This window comes from Ascidia mentula, chromosome 1, assembly GCF_947561715.1.
Source record: "Ascidia mentula chromosome 1, kaAscMent1.1, whole genome shotgun sequence".
Lineage (NCBI taxonomy): Eukaryota > Metazoa > Chordata > Ascidiacea > Phlebobranchia > Ascidiidae > Ascidia > Ascidia mentula.
Genome location: NC_138566.1, coordinates 7101349 through 7118782, shown reverse-complemented (window position 1 = coordinate 7118782; position 17434 = coordinate 7101349). Strand labels below are relative to the sequence as shown.

At 41.6% G+C, this 17434-nt stretch overlaps 1 protein-coding gene across 2 annotated transcripts in view; it reads right to left on the bottom strand.

The window, feature by feature from the left end:
- LOC145895206 (uncharacterized) overlaps nt 1–15424 on the bottom strand; it is a 33078-nt gene extending 17654 nt beyond the window's left edge. For both annotated transcript variants that reach the window (XM_082983987.1, XM_082983979.1), the window contains exons 1-2: nt 15128–15424; nt 12549–12956 (exon numbers count right to left, since the gene is read on the bottom strand). In XM_082983987.1, coding sequence (XP_082840113.1) covers nt 12549–12956; nt 15128–15175 — 456 coding nt within the window. In that variant the 5' untranslated portion in view covers nt 15176–15424. The remainder of the gene's footprint in view (nt 1–12548; nt 12957–15127) is intronic.
- Between the last annotated feature and the right edge of the window lie 2010 nt (nt 15425–17434).

Below are 17434 nucleotides of genomic sequence, written 5' to 3'. Positions count from 1 at the left end.
CCTTTTGTATGACCACAAACAACATAATGAATTAGATTTTCTCCGTTCAACAAGGACCGATAAACCACATATAGATCAAAAAGCATCTTATTTTTTGTAGCTGGTGCGGTGAAATTTTCATTTGCCGTTTAATCAGGCTTTTTCCCAGACACAAAAACAGCGATTTCCAGGAAAATCTTATCAAATTCCTTGTCCCAGTGGATGCGCCGCGAAATAGGACGCGACTCGCGCGTGTATGAGCGCGCGCGTGCGCGCGACTCTTTACGACGTTCGCGGACGCGCGTGAGCTCGCGCGAGGGTAAACCACCTGCTCTTTCGCGTGTTTGTTGATTCAGCAATTCCGATTTGTGAGAGCGGCCAGTCGCACGGTTTTGTAAAGAAGGTTTGCGCTTTAATAATTCAAAGCTAATACATGTGGGCTACACACCGACCGTGTCCCGACAATACATTTAAACATTATTTTGCAGTGAAAATATTTAAGCGAAAAACGCGTAAAAAGCGTCGAGTGACATCAGAAAAAAACGTTATTGGTAGTTTTTGTTGTTTCAATACGCTTTAACGAGCTGTAGGCACGAGACCAATACAGGCTAAGTTTCAATTTAAACTTAAACCAAGAAGGATTGAAAATATCAAAACCAATACATTCCCTTGCATTGTGACATTATTACACAAAATATTCATAATTAGATGTGTTGTTCAGCACGAAACGCGCTTGAATCCAAGTCGATTTAACATCACCGGTCATCGAGCCAAGCTCCTTAAAACTCAAGTACAAGTTAAACAATTCCCAGAGGGCGCTTTTCGGAATCCCGTTGTGTGTCGTGATGTCGGCTTTGGCCACGAAATTTTAATCACGACAAGCAATAATTACGTACCCACCACCGCCCATATCACAGCCTCGACGGATTAACCACAAAACGGAGGTTGCCTGGCAATCGAACGTCGAATGACGTCTTATCGTAGAAGGTTTTGGAGGTTTGTTACTTTATAAGAGTTCTAAACGCAACCTCGCACATTGGAATTTCAGTACTAATAAAATTTCACAGTTGGCTTTTCGCAAATAAATCGATGCTTTCGTAACATTGAAATTTCCTGAAACGCAAGTCATACAGTATAAATATGTTCAACTAAATCCCAAAGGTGATTTTCGGCCATATTGATGCCTTTTGTAACAAAACTAAACCACCGTTAAAGTATTTACAGATTCTTAATCACCATTATAGGAATTTAATTTCACAGTCATTTAAGCTCGCTCATGGTAAAGAAAGCATTAGTTGCAACTTTTATTCACAAATTCAATCAAAGACGCGCACAGTATCCATGTACTTGCGCCACAAAATGTGTTACTTCGCTGTACAATATTGTCTCGCATGTCATGCGGATTTGAGCATTATTAACACGTGCAGCGCATGGTACCTGTTTGCCGGCAAGCACCGTTCAGCCAGGCATTAATAATTTACTAAGGCAGATCGGCGCGCTACAAGAAATCCGCAAAATTTATTGGAAGCAACGTTTAATCAGCCCATTTTTTCGGACTGACCTAACGTGATGAAAATCTTTAACAACGTAACGGGATTGGGAGTAACGGGATTGGGTTACTATCGTTTTACCCGCAAACCAACGTAAATTGTTTCCATAATAAAAATTCTTCACGCAATCTTCAGCGCCTACTCGAAAATATGCGGATATATTTAAATAGGAGTGCGTGGACGACAACGTCATGTCTGGTTGTAAAACAATCCCAGCGGCGATCGGATTGAATTCGAAACACAGGTGTAAGGAATGTCACGACAGTTGGGCAAGTGCAAAAATCGTGCCCCTCATGCGCAGCGCAGATAAATGTCAACAGCAGACCAAACAACGTGAAGGCCGTAATCGGTTCGATGATTTGCGGCTTCGGGCAGGAAGAGGCGCTCATAAAAGAGAAACGAAAAGAGCAGAAGGGAAGGAGGAGTGGGAGTAGCGTGAAACCCGGCGTCTGGGATTAAACGAAAAACAATTCTCGGAATATCATTGCTAAGCTGTTTAGCGGGAATGGAAAATATTTGAGCAAATCACTCATACAATCTCGTCAACGCGATACCGCCGATCAATGCACTGGGAAAGTATTAGTCATATACAATGGTATTATAGACAAACTCTGTGATGTGGACATGTCGCGACCTTCGCAGTCAAAGTATTAAAAGGTGCGAAAAAGTAGTTTATTTTTAAAGGAAAACCCAATTACTACCCGAGTATTGTACACATGCGATGAAATCAGCCTACGGGTGCATTGATATTATTTGGTGGCTAACATGTTAAAAAAACGAATCGGACCTTATCACACAACTCAGTGCAACAAAGACAAAATCGATCTATGACGTATGTTCCCCTAATTACGTCGGTCGTTGCGGGCAATCCGAGGTCGTTTATCCGTCCAGCCCACTACTTAAAAGCGAACAAGAGGGAGAAATTTTATTTCGTCGTATCACGTAATCTCACGACAAAATTAGAGAAAAATCCAATTTATTTTGCCGCTGTGGCGTTCGGCCGATGTTCCGGATCAATTTTTAACCCAAAACTCCAATTTGTTGGCAGATACATGGATTATTAATTTGTTTTTTGCTTGCTAATCTAGTTCGTGGTTGCTGTTAAATTATTCAAAACTGCAGGTCAAATGTTTGGCATTAAACATTTTTCTGCTTTGGCCCCGATGGCTGATTGTGTTTCACTCGTAAAAACTGCGTATCACCAATTCCCTCAAATAGAAATTAATCAATAGCCATTTCTTTGGCGAAATTCATTCGGTGACAGTTTACAATACTGAAGCAACGGAACGCGACTAGGCGCATATAAAAAATGTAATAGGGCTGCGATAAGAGTCTGAGTCTGTTGAAATAGTTACACCTGTTGCGAAGAGAGCGGTGAAGTGCCTGTGACGACTGCGAGGGTCGTTACGGTGAATTGGTGTCACTGAAAAGCCTACTTTACAAATCGAAGGCCTGTTTGTGTTGTCTGTAAGCAAACGTTTCGAAAGGACAAAGTCATTTCAACATAACAAAAATCCCCGTGTTTTACAGCATGTGTGGATGGAAATATTAAGTGTAAGTGACGAATCAACTTCCCACGTTCAAAGGCTGCCTTCTAGTGCACAGGATTCTTTTACAATTTCAAAATACGTTTAAACCACATAAAAACGAAACTCGCTGTAATTTGAACTCTTTGTACCCATATAGCGTTCCTACGAAAATCACAGAATAACCACAAAAATGTCGATTGACCACAAAAAATGCCGATTGGTGCTGTAATGAGACTACAGCCGTAGAATACAAAATGCCCAAAAGACATAAAAATGCCTCTTTCATATTAAGAATGCCCACAAAAAAGTTGTACCTTGATAAGATGCATTAAATAGTATGCGGTGTTTTCGAATCGCAAAGCCTATGATCAATCCCGAAAATCAAGAAATAATGCATCACTTGGAGAGATGTAATTACGCGACGTCAATGAAGAGCTAATTGCATTGCCCTTATGCGGCCTGATTTATAAACCAGCAATAGGCACGATCAATACAGAAAACATTATTGATTATTAAGTGTGCGAGCCCATACCTAAGGTCGATAAGAAATATTCCGTCAGGCAAATCCAATCGAAAGGCAAACTCGCTAAGAAATTTTACAACGTGGATCACTCTCTCCATCATCATTGTACATTACGACCTTTCAATTTTAAGGCTTTGAGGCGACAGCAGCAAGTTGGTCAAGAAAGCGAATGCGTCACTCCCGAGGTGGGAGAAGCAGGAGCGCTCTGCTCTCACTCCTTTGGACCAATTATGAGGTCACAAGCGTTCTTTTGAAACAATGATTTTAAACGATGCAGTGTTTGCCCAACGTCACACACCTATCTACATCTTTTGGGAACAGCGCAAAGCAATATTTTCCGGGTAGTAAAAAGTTAAATGAAAGCAATCACGTAATACCCCCTTTGCGATCGAAATCACAAGGCATGTGGTAAAACACGAAAAAGTAAACTTTACTTTTTGTCTCAAACGTGAAGCGAGCTTTTAATCTGAAAGAGAAACGGACTTTTCAGTCAACATCGTCGCAAATATATCGAGTCATGATCTTAGACGAATGGCGCTTCCGTTTGACACGTCACAATGGCCGTTTGTGATCGCACAAACAGGGACACGTGATAAGCGTATTGACTCATGATATTAGAGCCAACAATTAAGGCGTATGTTGCACCCACGGGAAAACCATGCTGCGTGAAGCAGACATAATGCCGCAGCAAAAGGTTTGTGTGTATATGTAAACACTGTGGCATGTTTATCAATTAGGGGGCACCTGTTTTGCCTGATAACATATCGGTAAATTTTGGGGGAGTGAAATCGGGCGTCAAGTTTAAAGCAAAAAAGTTCGACAATTTTACAGCGAACTTTCGGCAATGTTTGTGGTGAAACCTCAAACCCGATGTAAATCAATCACCGACGTAGTCATCATGACAAGCGCTCTTTAAAAATAGCAGCGAGCACATCAACAGACACAAAAACGTCAACAAGAGAGAATGCATCAATCCTGTGCAGATGCATGGTTATGAGAAAGTTTTTACAATCGGCAAAACATTTAAAAAGTCAGTACCGTTTTGCACAGAAACATAAATTTCTCGAAAGTCCAAAACGGAATAAAACACAATTACATAAATTTCATAAAACAATTAAGCACAAATAACATGAACTTATAAAAGAGCCAGCACCGATGACCCAAACAAGGCAATAATCGTCTGAGGCCATCAACAATATCCTGTTTAGTGCAGCTGCATCGGTGCGTCACCACACTAGAGGTATTTCTGCGCTGTTTTAATGACAGGAAGTGGTGATAGATGCAGTTAGGCAGTTAATATGTGTTCACCGGATAAGGGCAGGGGATTTTAAATTCGTCGAATCGATCTTTTAGCGAATGTAACCCTACAGCTTAATGGCCTACGGTTGGTGGCCTTACCACTATATTCAGATGCCATAATTGTGGCAATTTTGAATCATAGTAACCATAAACCCTTGTGCAAAAAACATCCTTTCAGCGCAAGCCTCCAATCCAGTAATTAGCATTTAATTTACAAAACCTAAAAAAGGTATACATGCGTCCAAAGACCATGACTACATACACAGAAAAAAATCCTTTTTGATCGGACGCAATGCCCATGAATAATCCGTAACCGGTAATTTGCTAATCCAAAACTGTTGCCTTGAAGTACAGTGGCGTGTAACGTGGCGTTTATTGTAAACCGATTGACAACCGCAAGAAACTTTACAAAATTGCAGACGTTTATTGCCTGAAGGCAAAACCAAGAGCTTTTATTGCAGCCACCAACTGGGGCAGTTTCGCCACGATTACATAACGACGACGAGGTCTACATTTTTTTCCTTTATGAATTTAAACAGATTTACAAACAATGTGGATTTTTCGGACAAAGCAAATACATGTCAAGCTTAAAGGACACACGCGCTTATCGGGGTAACCAAGGAGGGACAAAAGGGCACGACTCTCTCCAAATACATAGGTTTAAAGACTCGTAAATTTGGGTTTTTCAAATGTCGTTTGACTTGGAAGTAATTTGCCACGAAGCAGGCATGGACATTTTTTGTTTCTTGACTTTATGTTTTAAACCATAAACTTGTTTACTCAAAGTTTATGTTTGCATCCGAAAACCCGACCCTTAAAATTTATCTTCTATGACGCAACAATGCACCATTGTTACATAAAATTTTGCGTCACGTATTCCCAAAATAGCTCTCTTACTTAGGCCTGAAAATGATAGTAACAATTTTTAAGCATACATTTTTCCAATTTGACCACAATACCGAAAGTACCAACAATCGACAGTTTCGCTTCCCACAATGACGTAACACTTTTGCGTACAACGGAACATCAGGTGACCGGGGACGATTGTTTACACACCCAATACCTCGTGTTTACCTTTAATATTCGTTAATCGACACAGGAAAGAGAAGTATGATGATGCCTAGACGAACAACCCGGTCCCACAGGCAGGAGTTCCTGTCACCTTGCCACCCTCGTGAGTTCGTTCGAAAGGAAACCCTTCGTTTTTCAGTATTTAAGGGGAAGTGGATGCAACGTGGCAAACTGTGGTCACGGAGCCCCTTGTTACTGCTACTACGCCGCAATACTTCCGCGTTTTCTTGAAAAATTGCCCTGCTGCAACGTGTCGGTTAAATAACACACATAATATTAATGTAACTCGACTATAGATTGCGATGAAATTTTGTGCGGGCACATTCTACAAAATTAACCTGTTTAAAAACAATAAGATTTCCTATTCCCTAATACTAAACGCTTGCAATCACAGCGGAACAAGAGATGGTGGATTGTAACGGATTACCTGTGTCGGCGCAAAAATAACCTGGCGAGGGTCGATTAAACTCTTTGAAAGCTGATATGATATGGTTTATCTTATCTCGGCGTAGGGATGCGCTCGCCTGGTTGAGCAAATAAATTTAAAATTTTCGCTTTTGCAATCTTACTCGTATGGCGCTTAAGGATTGACATGTTTAATTTGTTTGTGAAACAATGCCGTATTAGCAAACACATTGTTAATATCTACAGGACCTGCACGACGTGAGTATTCTTTCTGTGGTTGCACCAGGAAGAAGAAATAGTGACGACAAATGTAAATCGGTTATTTGCATAAGTGAAATTCGAACTCGTGCCTCCGTTCATCCGCCAAAGTGACGTCACGGCGTCGCGTCATGTGACCGCACAGGCACGTGACGAAACAATAAATCGCGCAGTTAAAACAACGCAATGCGGCGTTTTGAAACGAAGTTAAAATCGCCCTGTTGAACTCCCGAGTATAAGAATGTAGGCGGTTCAGCCGTGTGATGAATTTTACATTCCCGCCGATTACGGACTCTTGGAAATGCACCGAGGCATGAAAGGGTGAAAAGCGACCCGAAAAGAGTTAAGATGCATCGTTGCGATTGTGATTGCGTCCACAACACAGAATAACCACTTTTGGGGCATTGTGTAGGTGAAACGTCCAACCAACGAAAAATAGTTGAGATTAAGATTAGCTGATTTGTTTTGAAATAAAATGCATTAAACTTATGTGTCATGATGAACAACTTTCTAAAGCCATTTATCTAATTTCTTTGTAACGTCAGCGTTTCAAAATAAGTTTTAAGTTATGACAATTTAAAGACGTTGTTCTTTTAAACTAAAGCGAAATAAATTAGCCACAACAGTCAATTTCGAAAGGAACCCATCCGATCCGATCCATATCTGGAAAATACCGTTAAGGCGGCGCGATAACAGCTAAGCAACATAAAACCAAGGGCCATGGCACCACGAAAAGCCACCGTCAATCGATCAGGCGCGAGAGAGAAAAAAGAAACAAAGAAGAGCGCTCCGGGCGCGCCCCCTTCTATTGTGTAACAAAGGGAAGAGGACAGAGGTGACAAGGTGCACACACAAGCAAATGTTGCTTGAATTACGAGTCTATTGTCGCGCAGGGAATGTCCCTAGGCGGGGTAGATCCTTTGTGGTGTGTGACACAAGCAAATGTAAACAATTTTGCCTTTGAGTGAAAAGGCGGATGTAACCTTTTTTTGTCGTGAAATTAGAAAACAGCCTGGCGTGCTACGGACCAATGGCGACGTACAAGAGCATTCGGTATTTTTTTGTAAAGGCCAAAAAGCGGTTTCGAATTTTTATTTTAAGCTACAAAGATAGATTTGACCTAACCGTAGTTCATGCTTTCGTTCACAATTATTTATGACTCGCCACGTATATTCATTTCTTGGCTGGTGCAATTCCCGTCTATTTATACATATATTCCGTCACATATCCCCTGGCCGTCACATAAAGAACTCAATTACAAACGCCAAACTTTCCATAAACGGCATGGAACACCAACAGACAGAAAGTGCTGCCTTATTGATTAAAAACAAGGAACAAACGGCAGTAGCGCAGCGACGGAAGGCAGCGTGAGGCGAATTAGGCGTGTAGCTGGAGTTGAATTACGCTGATCGATTATCGTAGCGCGGAAGGAAACTCACCACCATTCGGGAGTGGGTATTGTGTTACGACGACCCGCTGTTGTGATATGCTGAGCACTAAATAATCGCATCGCATCCGTGGTCAAAACGGCCGCAAATTTTCGAATTTTTTCGGGCAACAAATGTTTCATCTATTGTCGCCTTTCAATAAAGTTTAATTTAATATTCTTTTTATCGGTAGCTTGAAGGTCGTGGTATTCGATTTCATCTCCATTAATTACCAGGCTACATTTCGTTTTACAAACACATATGGAATGAGATAGTGTGACAAAATTAATAGGATTTTTAAAACAAATTTTCGGCTTAAAGGGACAAGCAATTAAATTTCGAAACCCAACACGGAAAAATGAATTAATGTAAGCGTTATAAATAAGCATAAATACTTTTAGGAAACGTTTCAACATAAAAGGTTCGTCTCACAATTTTCTCAAATGCCGTAAAAAGTACAGCCCAGTTGTCGGCAAGGAGCAATAAAGAAACACCGAAGAGAGAAATGAGAAGAGCATTGCGGCTTTCGATACAGCGAGATGCAATTTAACACTGACGGAAATTATGGCATAGGAACAAGGGCTCGAAGGAGTATCCTGGGTTTAACAGAGCTTGTGGTACCTTGTTTGAATACTATGCCAGAATGTCACCGTATGGACACGACATACAAACGACGGCAGAGTTCGGTCGCCATAAAATAGATAATCGGTGTAGTTTTAAAAAGGAGTAAATATAAGACCATCCCTTAGAGACAAAGAAAGATTTGCATTTTTCCCACAAAAATTCATTTCTCCATTACACAAACGCCACAAGTGCAAAAAAACAAAGTTAGGTCCACGTTGTGTTTGATCTGTGATCTGGGTATCTCACATACTGCGACATAAATTGTTCGACAGCAACAGGGATTCCCAACTAATTTACCAACTTGTATCGGATTACAATTTACTTCGAGGTAAGGTACAATTATCGCGATCGCATCGCAGTGAAAGGTGCTAAGAGGCAGCACTTGATAACAATAGCAATAAAAGTGTGATTCATTTAACGCGATATTGACCCAGTACAGCGAGACGAGCCGCGCGTCGCAAGAGCAAAGATGCGCTAAGATGAATAAAAGAAACTAACTGGGAGAAACGAACGGAGAGGAGCAAGGATGGATGGCGCGTTCCCAAAGCAAGACTTACCATCTGTTTACAAGCTATTAATCTCGGGAGGCCGCAAAGGGATCGACCCGCACAGCAGGACATACGAACCGCCACGGCGAATTGTTACATTACACTTCATCGGGGATTAGAGTTGCAACAACGGCGACAGTCTTATTTGGAATTATATCTAACTGCCATTTGCACGTTGGTCGACAATAGTTATTCCACGAATGCTTTTTCAAGGATATTGATTTCTTAGGGTCAAAACTTGCGCCACGCAACAACCTTTAAACTTCAGCTGAAAGATTGCAAAATAAGTCACGAAAATTACACATTTGGCATTTGAAATTAAACTTTCATTCTTCTCAATGCATCGTTTTAAAGATTTCGGTCAAACGAAAATAAATTTTCGGGGTAATTTTGCTAGTGAGCGCAATTTATTCGCTTTGAGCAGTGCCCAGAAAATAAATTATTAACGCACATAAATTTAAATTAAAACTGAATTGACGGCGGCCTTTTGACGAGTAATAAAAAAGGAGTTTGAGTCAACAAATCCTTTGCAATGCACTCCTGCAGGCGAAGTTGTTTCGTAAAGCATCAAATAAATGTTGCTAGCGATTTGAAAGCTTTGTTTAACGCCAAACGAAATAGGCTAGCACGGCTACAAGAGTTTGTGATGCGTTCCAGGCAAGTACTAAGCAAACAGTGTCGAATCACTGCAAATATTAACCTTGTGACGTAACAATTGCCTTCCGCGGTGCACCCATCATAATGCCCTCTCTAAAAGGCCATAATTGCACGTCGCGACGGTCATTATTTAACGGGCCACCGGAGCTAATTAGAATACACCACACGCTTTGATACAACAGCAGAGACAGCAGCCAACTGCTGGATACTTCAAAATAGCAAAGACATGCGCAGTGGGCCGTGTATGTAAGTTGTAATGACTTTACAAGTAGCACACGTTGCGTTGGGTCCCACAGGGCAGCACTTTGTACCAGCTCGAGTGTTACGCTATGTCTCCAAAGTGTTTATAGTTATAAAGTGAAATTTCGTCTTTCCGTCACATCCTTTAAGTTACTGTTTATGGGATGGAAATATTGTTTTTTATTCACCGGATGGTCAAAACCTATTTTCAGTTTTCTGGATGGGAATGTTGGCACAGCAAAAATAATTGATAATAAATCATCACCGCGCCAAATGGAAACAAAACTAATATAGCAGTTTTGGAGATATACAAAAAGTGGACAAGGTATTCGAATGTCTGGCTATCCAATATCACGCTCAGACAAACATTCATAAACAAACGGTTTTCCAAAAGCAACAGGTAGGGAAACCAGCACCGGCACTTTCCAAGAACTCGAAAAAACGAGGCGGATAATACGTGCAGTCACACCTGAGTGAACACGAAGAATGACGCAACGCTGTTCGAGTTCATAGTTCACAGAGCATGGTTGGGGGAAAGCCGATTAGAGATGGCGACCAGGGAAGGAATTATCACAGGGCGTGTTTCCTGCCCAACTTTAGGAGGTCTTTAATTGCGACCAAGGGCAAATCGAAAGTAGTTTAAACTGTTAATCCACTTTGGTGCCGGCGCATTTACGACTGTGGTATTAGAGGTGGATGAAAGTACGCTACAACTTAATGAGTTTTTAATATTTCACAAACACCACATAATCCGTTCATCGAGTAAAACATATTACTTGAAACAAACACCTTGGTTTCAAAGAACAGCATAACTTAAAAAACTACACAAAAACCTCGCAAATGGCCCTGTAACACCGTGATGCAGTTTATTCCAGAAAACCAAACCACAGTTGCTATCAAATTTTTGGGGTGTCTTTAGGCGTTCCGCCAGGCCAATTGCTTGGCGGGCTGCTTATCGCTCTTACGAACCGCCTTGTTTTCTTTTCACTGTGACGTCACAAAGACCAAACAAACGGACGCTTGTTTGCAGTTAGCCCCCGGGGATATGAACTCGGGGCCCAACTAACAAGTGTGTAAGGACTTCATTTGTGTCCTCATTAATTTTATCTATTCCTCGGTGGGCGCACATTTAAAACTTGTATGTTTGTAGTTTTGTTACATTTCGCCTAAAGTTGATCCGAACGCTGTCTGTTGATTCCGCGCCTTTCCAATTAATTTTTTTTAATTTATGATTGCCGGTGTAAGAAATTTAATATTTATGGCACGCATGATAAAACTTACAAGCCATTAATCTCTGAAAGAATGAGTAGCCCCGATTGAATATTTAAAATAGCGTTCAAATACACATATATATATGTATATTTTGTCCAGAAAACGAACTCATGACAATAAAATATAAGTTTTAAAAAGAATTGTTGAAAAGAGGCAGAAGGTGTCAGAAAAACTAAAGGGCATTTGCTTCGAGTGAGAATAATAAATAAATCGGCCGCTTTCGCACAGATATCGACTGACATCGACGGCAAGCTCCAGCAATGCTGCCCTTCTGCGCTCCCATAAATTATGCAGGGCTCGCTTGAAATGACATGGCCGTTAAGAGGCAACCAACTATACACGTGGCTCGATGACCCCGGGACGAGCTTTCAAACGTTAGCACATCGTAAGTTATGACAGCGCGCAAGTCCGTTAAATTCAATAATTTTGCTTAGTTTCGACAATGCCAAATTTCACCCAAGGACGAAAAATGTATTTTGGGGTCTCATATTGTATTTAAAAAATAAAGGAAATTTCTGGAGAAAGAACCTGGTATTTTGATACAAATGGATTTTTGGGTGTGCATTAAAAACAAATTTTTATGCAGTAATAAACATAGGCTTTCGCTAAACAAAAACTACAACACGATGCCGGCGCGATCTGCAGTTACGACCCACATCCTTAAGTAGTTTAAAGCGGTGCCCTTTTCCCAAAGAGGCTCGGTTTAAGCACATTCCTATCTACGCCCGGGCGCGATTGTGATCTCATAAACGCCAGTGAAAACGCGCATTAACACGTCACAGAGAAGTGTATGCGATCGGCAGGCGAAAAGGACCTTTCGTTACACGTTTGACGCTTTTGTTCTTTCCGCACGAAAAAAAGCGCAGACGACTCGCCAGGCATTTTGGTTTTGTATATGATATATTTGACCACATGCATGTCAACAAAGATTTACATGTCAGCAAATTATTGGGCCAGTAGACTGTTATAAGCTGCAACATTTGGCCGCGTTGTCGTAACAAATTTAATTCCGACCTCTGCCATTAATTTTATTCCCGCAAAACCAAATCTCGATGCCAATTTCTCTCAAGAAAAAATCGCCTAGCAGCGCGAGAGAGCAAAACGGATTGTCCTGAGGAATCGGCAATGGTGTAACGCATAGCACAACAGCAATAAATATTTCATACCTCCCCATGTTGAGAAGTCCGACCCGCAGGCGTGGTTTCGGGCAAGTAGTAAAGTCGCGTACTGGCCAAGTCCTGACCGGAATGCTTGTCTTGCCAGAGCAGCTGTATCTCGCCCACGCAAACAGGATCTTCAGGTCGGCATTGCACGAAGAAAAATTCCCCCAGTGACAAAATCCGTTCGTTTCCAGGCGATGCGTGACCGTCACGGTCCGTTGCTTCTTCAGTGGGGGTCGCGGGGGGGTTTGTGACGTCGTCGACCCTGGACGTCAAGGAACGACGTTCCCGATTACGTTGCCTCAAGGCGGCGCTGTTGCCTGCCGGATGCGTGGTCGTTTCCGGCGTAAGGCAAAAACGGAAGGCCTTGTAAAATATGTAGGAGCCGTGCCGTCCGCAGCATCCTCCAACCCACTATTAAATAGTAAAAGAAAACAATCTGAAACCGGTGCAATTCTTTAAACCGAATTGACAGAATGTGGGCCCATGGGTTTAATTATTAATTTGAATATTCGGTTTCTGTATCGGGCATTGGAGTGAGACACTCGTTGAGTCGCCCAAGCGCCACCACATATACTTCTTGTGTTTAATAATTACGGAATTAAACAAAGTATGTAGCAAAAAGGAACGAGGTACAAAATAAATATTGCAAAAAGGGGGACTTTAAAAGCTTTTAATTGGCACTATGGGTCTAAAGTCTGTGTAAGCCAGGGCAAACTTTGGTCACCGTGGCTTGTACCTCGTTTTTATGGGGGTTGTCTTATACAACCGATGCAGTTATTCTACCCTGTCATGAGACCAACCAAGTCCGCTTTCAAATCTATTGTTTGGATAGGGAGCGCCCTATGCGTTTCTCAATTGCTCGGACGTTTGGTTAGTTGCACAGCAATTTCATGGGAAGTTTACCAAAAGAAACTTGACGTTTCACAATGTGGCAAAGCACTGGCAATATTTTTGAAACTGTCACACAGAATTTGATCAAAGAAAATCCGTTGATTGTTTTAAATTTAGTATGTACATATATATTATATATAAGTTGTTCATGTAGAGTGTTGCTAACGATCGGTCACGAAGCGCATAAGGTGCCACTAATGAAAGCAGCGCCAGGAATTTTCTCCGAAAGACTGGGGCGTTTATTTTCCATTAAAGCCAAAGTTTGCAAACGCAAAAAGCACCCACGCACTGTAGGTTCAAAATCAATACATTCGCCATCGCACGGTTGTAGCGTATTAATTACTACGCAAACTACTGCAAAAAGAACAGAAGCGCTACTGTCCTTTCTTCGTGATGTGATAAGCGGGCAATTAACAGCAGCAGAAGTACGCCAGACCGTTGTACCACGCAAACGTGTAGGAAAGGGGCATGAGGGTGGTATTTTTAGCACAACCTTTCGGGGCGCCTGTTCCCTTTGACATTTCCTTACTGGCGGGTTTTTATTTAGCGTACATAATGCCGTAGACCAAAACGTGAAAATACGTTCGCCTGGGATGTTATTAATACTGGGATTAAGACGATTTTTCCCAGGCGCAGTTTCAATTCCGGTGGATAATTTTGAACACATTTTTGGCGTCAGAACGCGCTACAGGATATGGACAATTCCTCACTGTGACAATCTGAGGACCAAAATTACGTCACAACAAAAACAAATTAAACATAATCTACTGATGTGCTATTTCTTCACAACAAAAATTAAAGCAACAACTGCAAGATGACATTACTTGGAACTTAAATCAAAAAATCATTTTTACGCGGGCCCTAATGTTTTACAACCTGCTGCCGAGAAGGAATTATTGTTCACAAATTGTTTGGCAAGCGAGTTTGGACACTTTGAAGAAACGTTGTTACGCTCCACACGCACGCACACACAATGGCCCGCGCTCACGCACACACACGCGCGCCACGCACTAGTTTTTAAACGGCCAACCGAGTGTGCGGTGGTGGTGGTTTTGAATAAGTAGCATCCGTCGTTTGGGCAAATATAACATACACACAAGAGGTGTGCATGCACTGTAATTCGTACACAGCAACGGCCATTGTCAGTCTAACCAGACAGGTCAGTTGATGAGCCGAAAGGAAATCCTGCTTTACCGATGGTAAATGTGTCCACGGCTATATTACACCATGCACGTCTGAACCCAACCAAAATTGCTATTTAATTTATTAAAGGCCTTTCGAAAAGACTTGGGCCAAAAGGTCAACACGTTGGGACAAAGAACCGGCAGTTTATCTTGCGAAATAGTGGTAAACGAACAAATGCTTCTAATAAGCAACGAAATGCATAATTGATGGCAGCGCGTCTGGTAGCGGGTTTAGATTTTACGAACAGGTCGAACAGGTACCATTTCGGACACCAGCACCAAAGCCCAAGATGGCACACACCCTAATTAAACACACGGTAGAAATATTGCATTTTAAGATCTTAAAATCTTTGTGGTGTCAAGATACACGAGGTATTGGAAAACAAAATTAATTTCCTTAACTGTGATTGCTATGTTTTTTAATGTAAACAAAACATTCGCGACTTAATATTACATCCACTACTACGTAGCACAATTTTAATGTAAAGTGCTTATCGGGTGAATTACCGTGACGATGTTGGCTCTCGAGTGCGCATTATGATGTCTGCTCGTCATTCTCCCACGCTTGTTTCTTTCTTTCTCCCGACGTGCTCCGCTCCGCGCGAAGACAACTTTCGGTCAGCCTATGTTGACGTTTTAAAGGCCCTTCCCGTTCGGTCGTGCCAAATGCAATAAGCCTTTCACCTAAACGTGCTCTACGCTTTCAAAGGGCTAGTCCAATAATCCGTTGATATTCCGGCGACATTTCCATTCGCACAACACAAAATAATACTTTTCCACCAAACTTACTGTTTAAATAAATATCTGTAAGTACTAGATTAAAAATCAAATAAAATTTGCGAAATGTCAAATCGACTTTTAAACGTACATAGTTGCACTAGTGTAATAATTTATATAGTTTAAACTTATATAGTTTTCTCCGGTATAGTTTAAACAGTTAATTTCAAAATTGGTTTATGTTGAAATTAAACTAGTTTATAACAACAGTTTAACACAAAATAGTTCCGACTCTATTTCTGGTCATTAAAGTAACAACAAATGAAAAACTTTGAACTGGACTCTAAAAATTTACTAACAGTCAACTGAACTATGTACAGTTCACAGTAACGCCAGCAGATGCACTTAACAACTTAATACAACTGCTGTTTAAGCTCACAATGCAACAGGAAAACAGTGCAGGACTAAAACAAGCTGATGCCTACCATCTGTGGCTTAACAAAATTAAATCTGTTGAAATTCGCTTTTAGTTTCGTAACAACGACGGCATTATTTCATTATCACGTCAAAATGCCTCAGCCATCGGGCAGAATGACATCACTACAACACTCTGTGTAATGTAAGCCGATGCTCCTTTTTCTCGCGTTACTTTTCTCTTTATTTCTCTATGCGCTCCTGGCCTTCTCGCGTCGCCCGACCGACTTCCTTTATTTCTTTTGCCAATCAATGGCCCTGTCGAGTTGCTGCTACGTTTTTGCGCTCTCCGGTTTGTAAAACGGTCGCCGGGGCAGTAATTACACCACAAGAAGTTAAAAGGCATAAAACGCGTAATTATCAGGATTTTGCACCCCATGTCCCTTACTCAATTTTGTGACACTGCAATACGAACATTTCAGAATTAATACCGAACCACAAGATGGTTCTAAAGTGTATCCAATAAGCAACCGACTTTGGAGCCAAGCGCTGCATAAATTATTAAACTCACCTGACAAAGGTTGGGCGCAAAGGTATTACGTTAACCGATTTGGAAGTAAGAACCCTCACTTGTGTCACAGCTTTTTAATGACACGCATTTTAAGCATACCAGACTGTAGCATTTCATTGATGTCGAAACGATCACTACAATCTATGGCAATAATTTCGCGACTACTGTTTAGCGTCCTTTCTTGCAAAACAATACAATAAAACTATCCTTTAAACTAGACTTCCGCCAACACAATACGGCAGTGACTGGCGACTGAATAATGATTGCGACAGGCGGGTCCCATAACGAAGCATTGCCTGCCTTTACTGCGGCAATAAATACGAACTGTAAACAAGGCGTTCGACCTCCGAGCAACTTGTACACGCAAGCTGTGAGACCAACACTGCGTGTAGGCAGCTAACCGCAGGATTGCGCTTGCCAAATTGCCTACTGCTTGGAGGATATAATCCTACTCACTATTGGCGGGCGGCACCGCTGACAGCGCGGCACTTGCCAGGAAGTGGCAAGGGAAACAATGCCTTGAGACTGGGCTCTTATTAATTGAATAACAAACAATACATTTTCGCTTGGTATACTCGCAAACCCGTCGAATCAGCCTCTTTATTTTTATGAGCCAACAATTTGCATCGAGACAGTGGCGGTGGGTTGTAATGGGAAGGCGCGGTCACGTTTTCGCGTACAGCTTTCCTACGGGTGCGAAATGTCATACGTGGCACAGTTTCGTGCTATAGCAGCACGCGCGCCTGAAATTTAATCCGCTAATTTAGAATGTCTTAAATTAAAAGTACTGATCACATTAGGTGCAAACCAAACGCATTGGGATATGATGATCACATTGTCGAACAAAGTTGCGTTTGTAACAGCGAATTACACGACAAGAACCACGTCCCTAACGGTAATTTATATATAGACAAAACATGTTGAATTTGCGCGAAGTATGTCGCTAGGCAGTCCCTATCATAATTCCAACACTGCAAATACAACAAAACCACATCTGTGCATTGTAATCAATTCGAGATACGCCTCGATAATTATGAATAGAAGCCACGCGGCGTCGCAGACATCGGCACTGGTGACAAACGACACATTCGTTCGCGAATCGATATTTATTC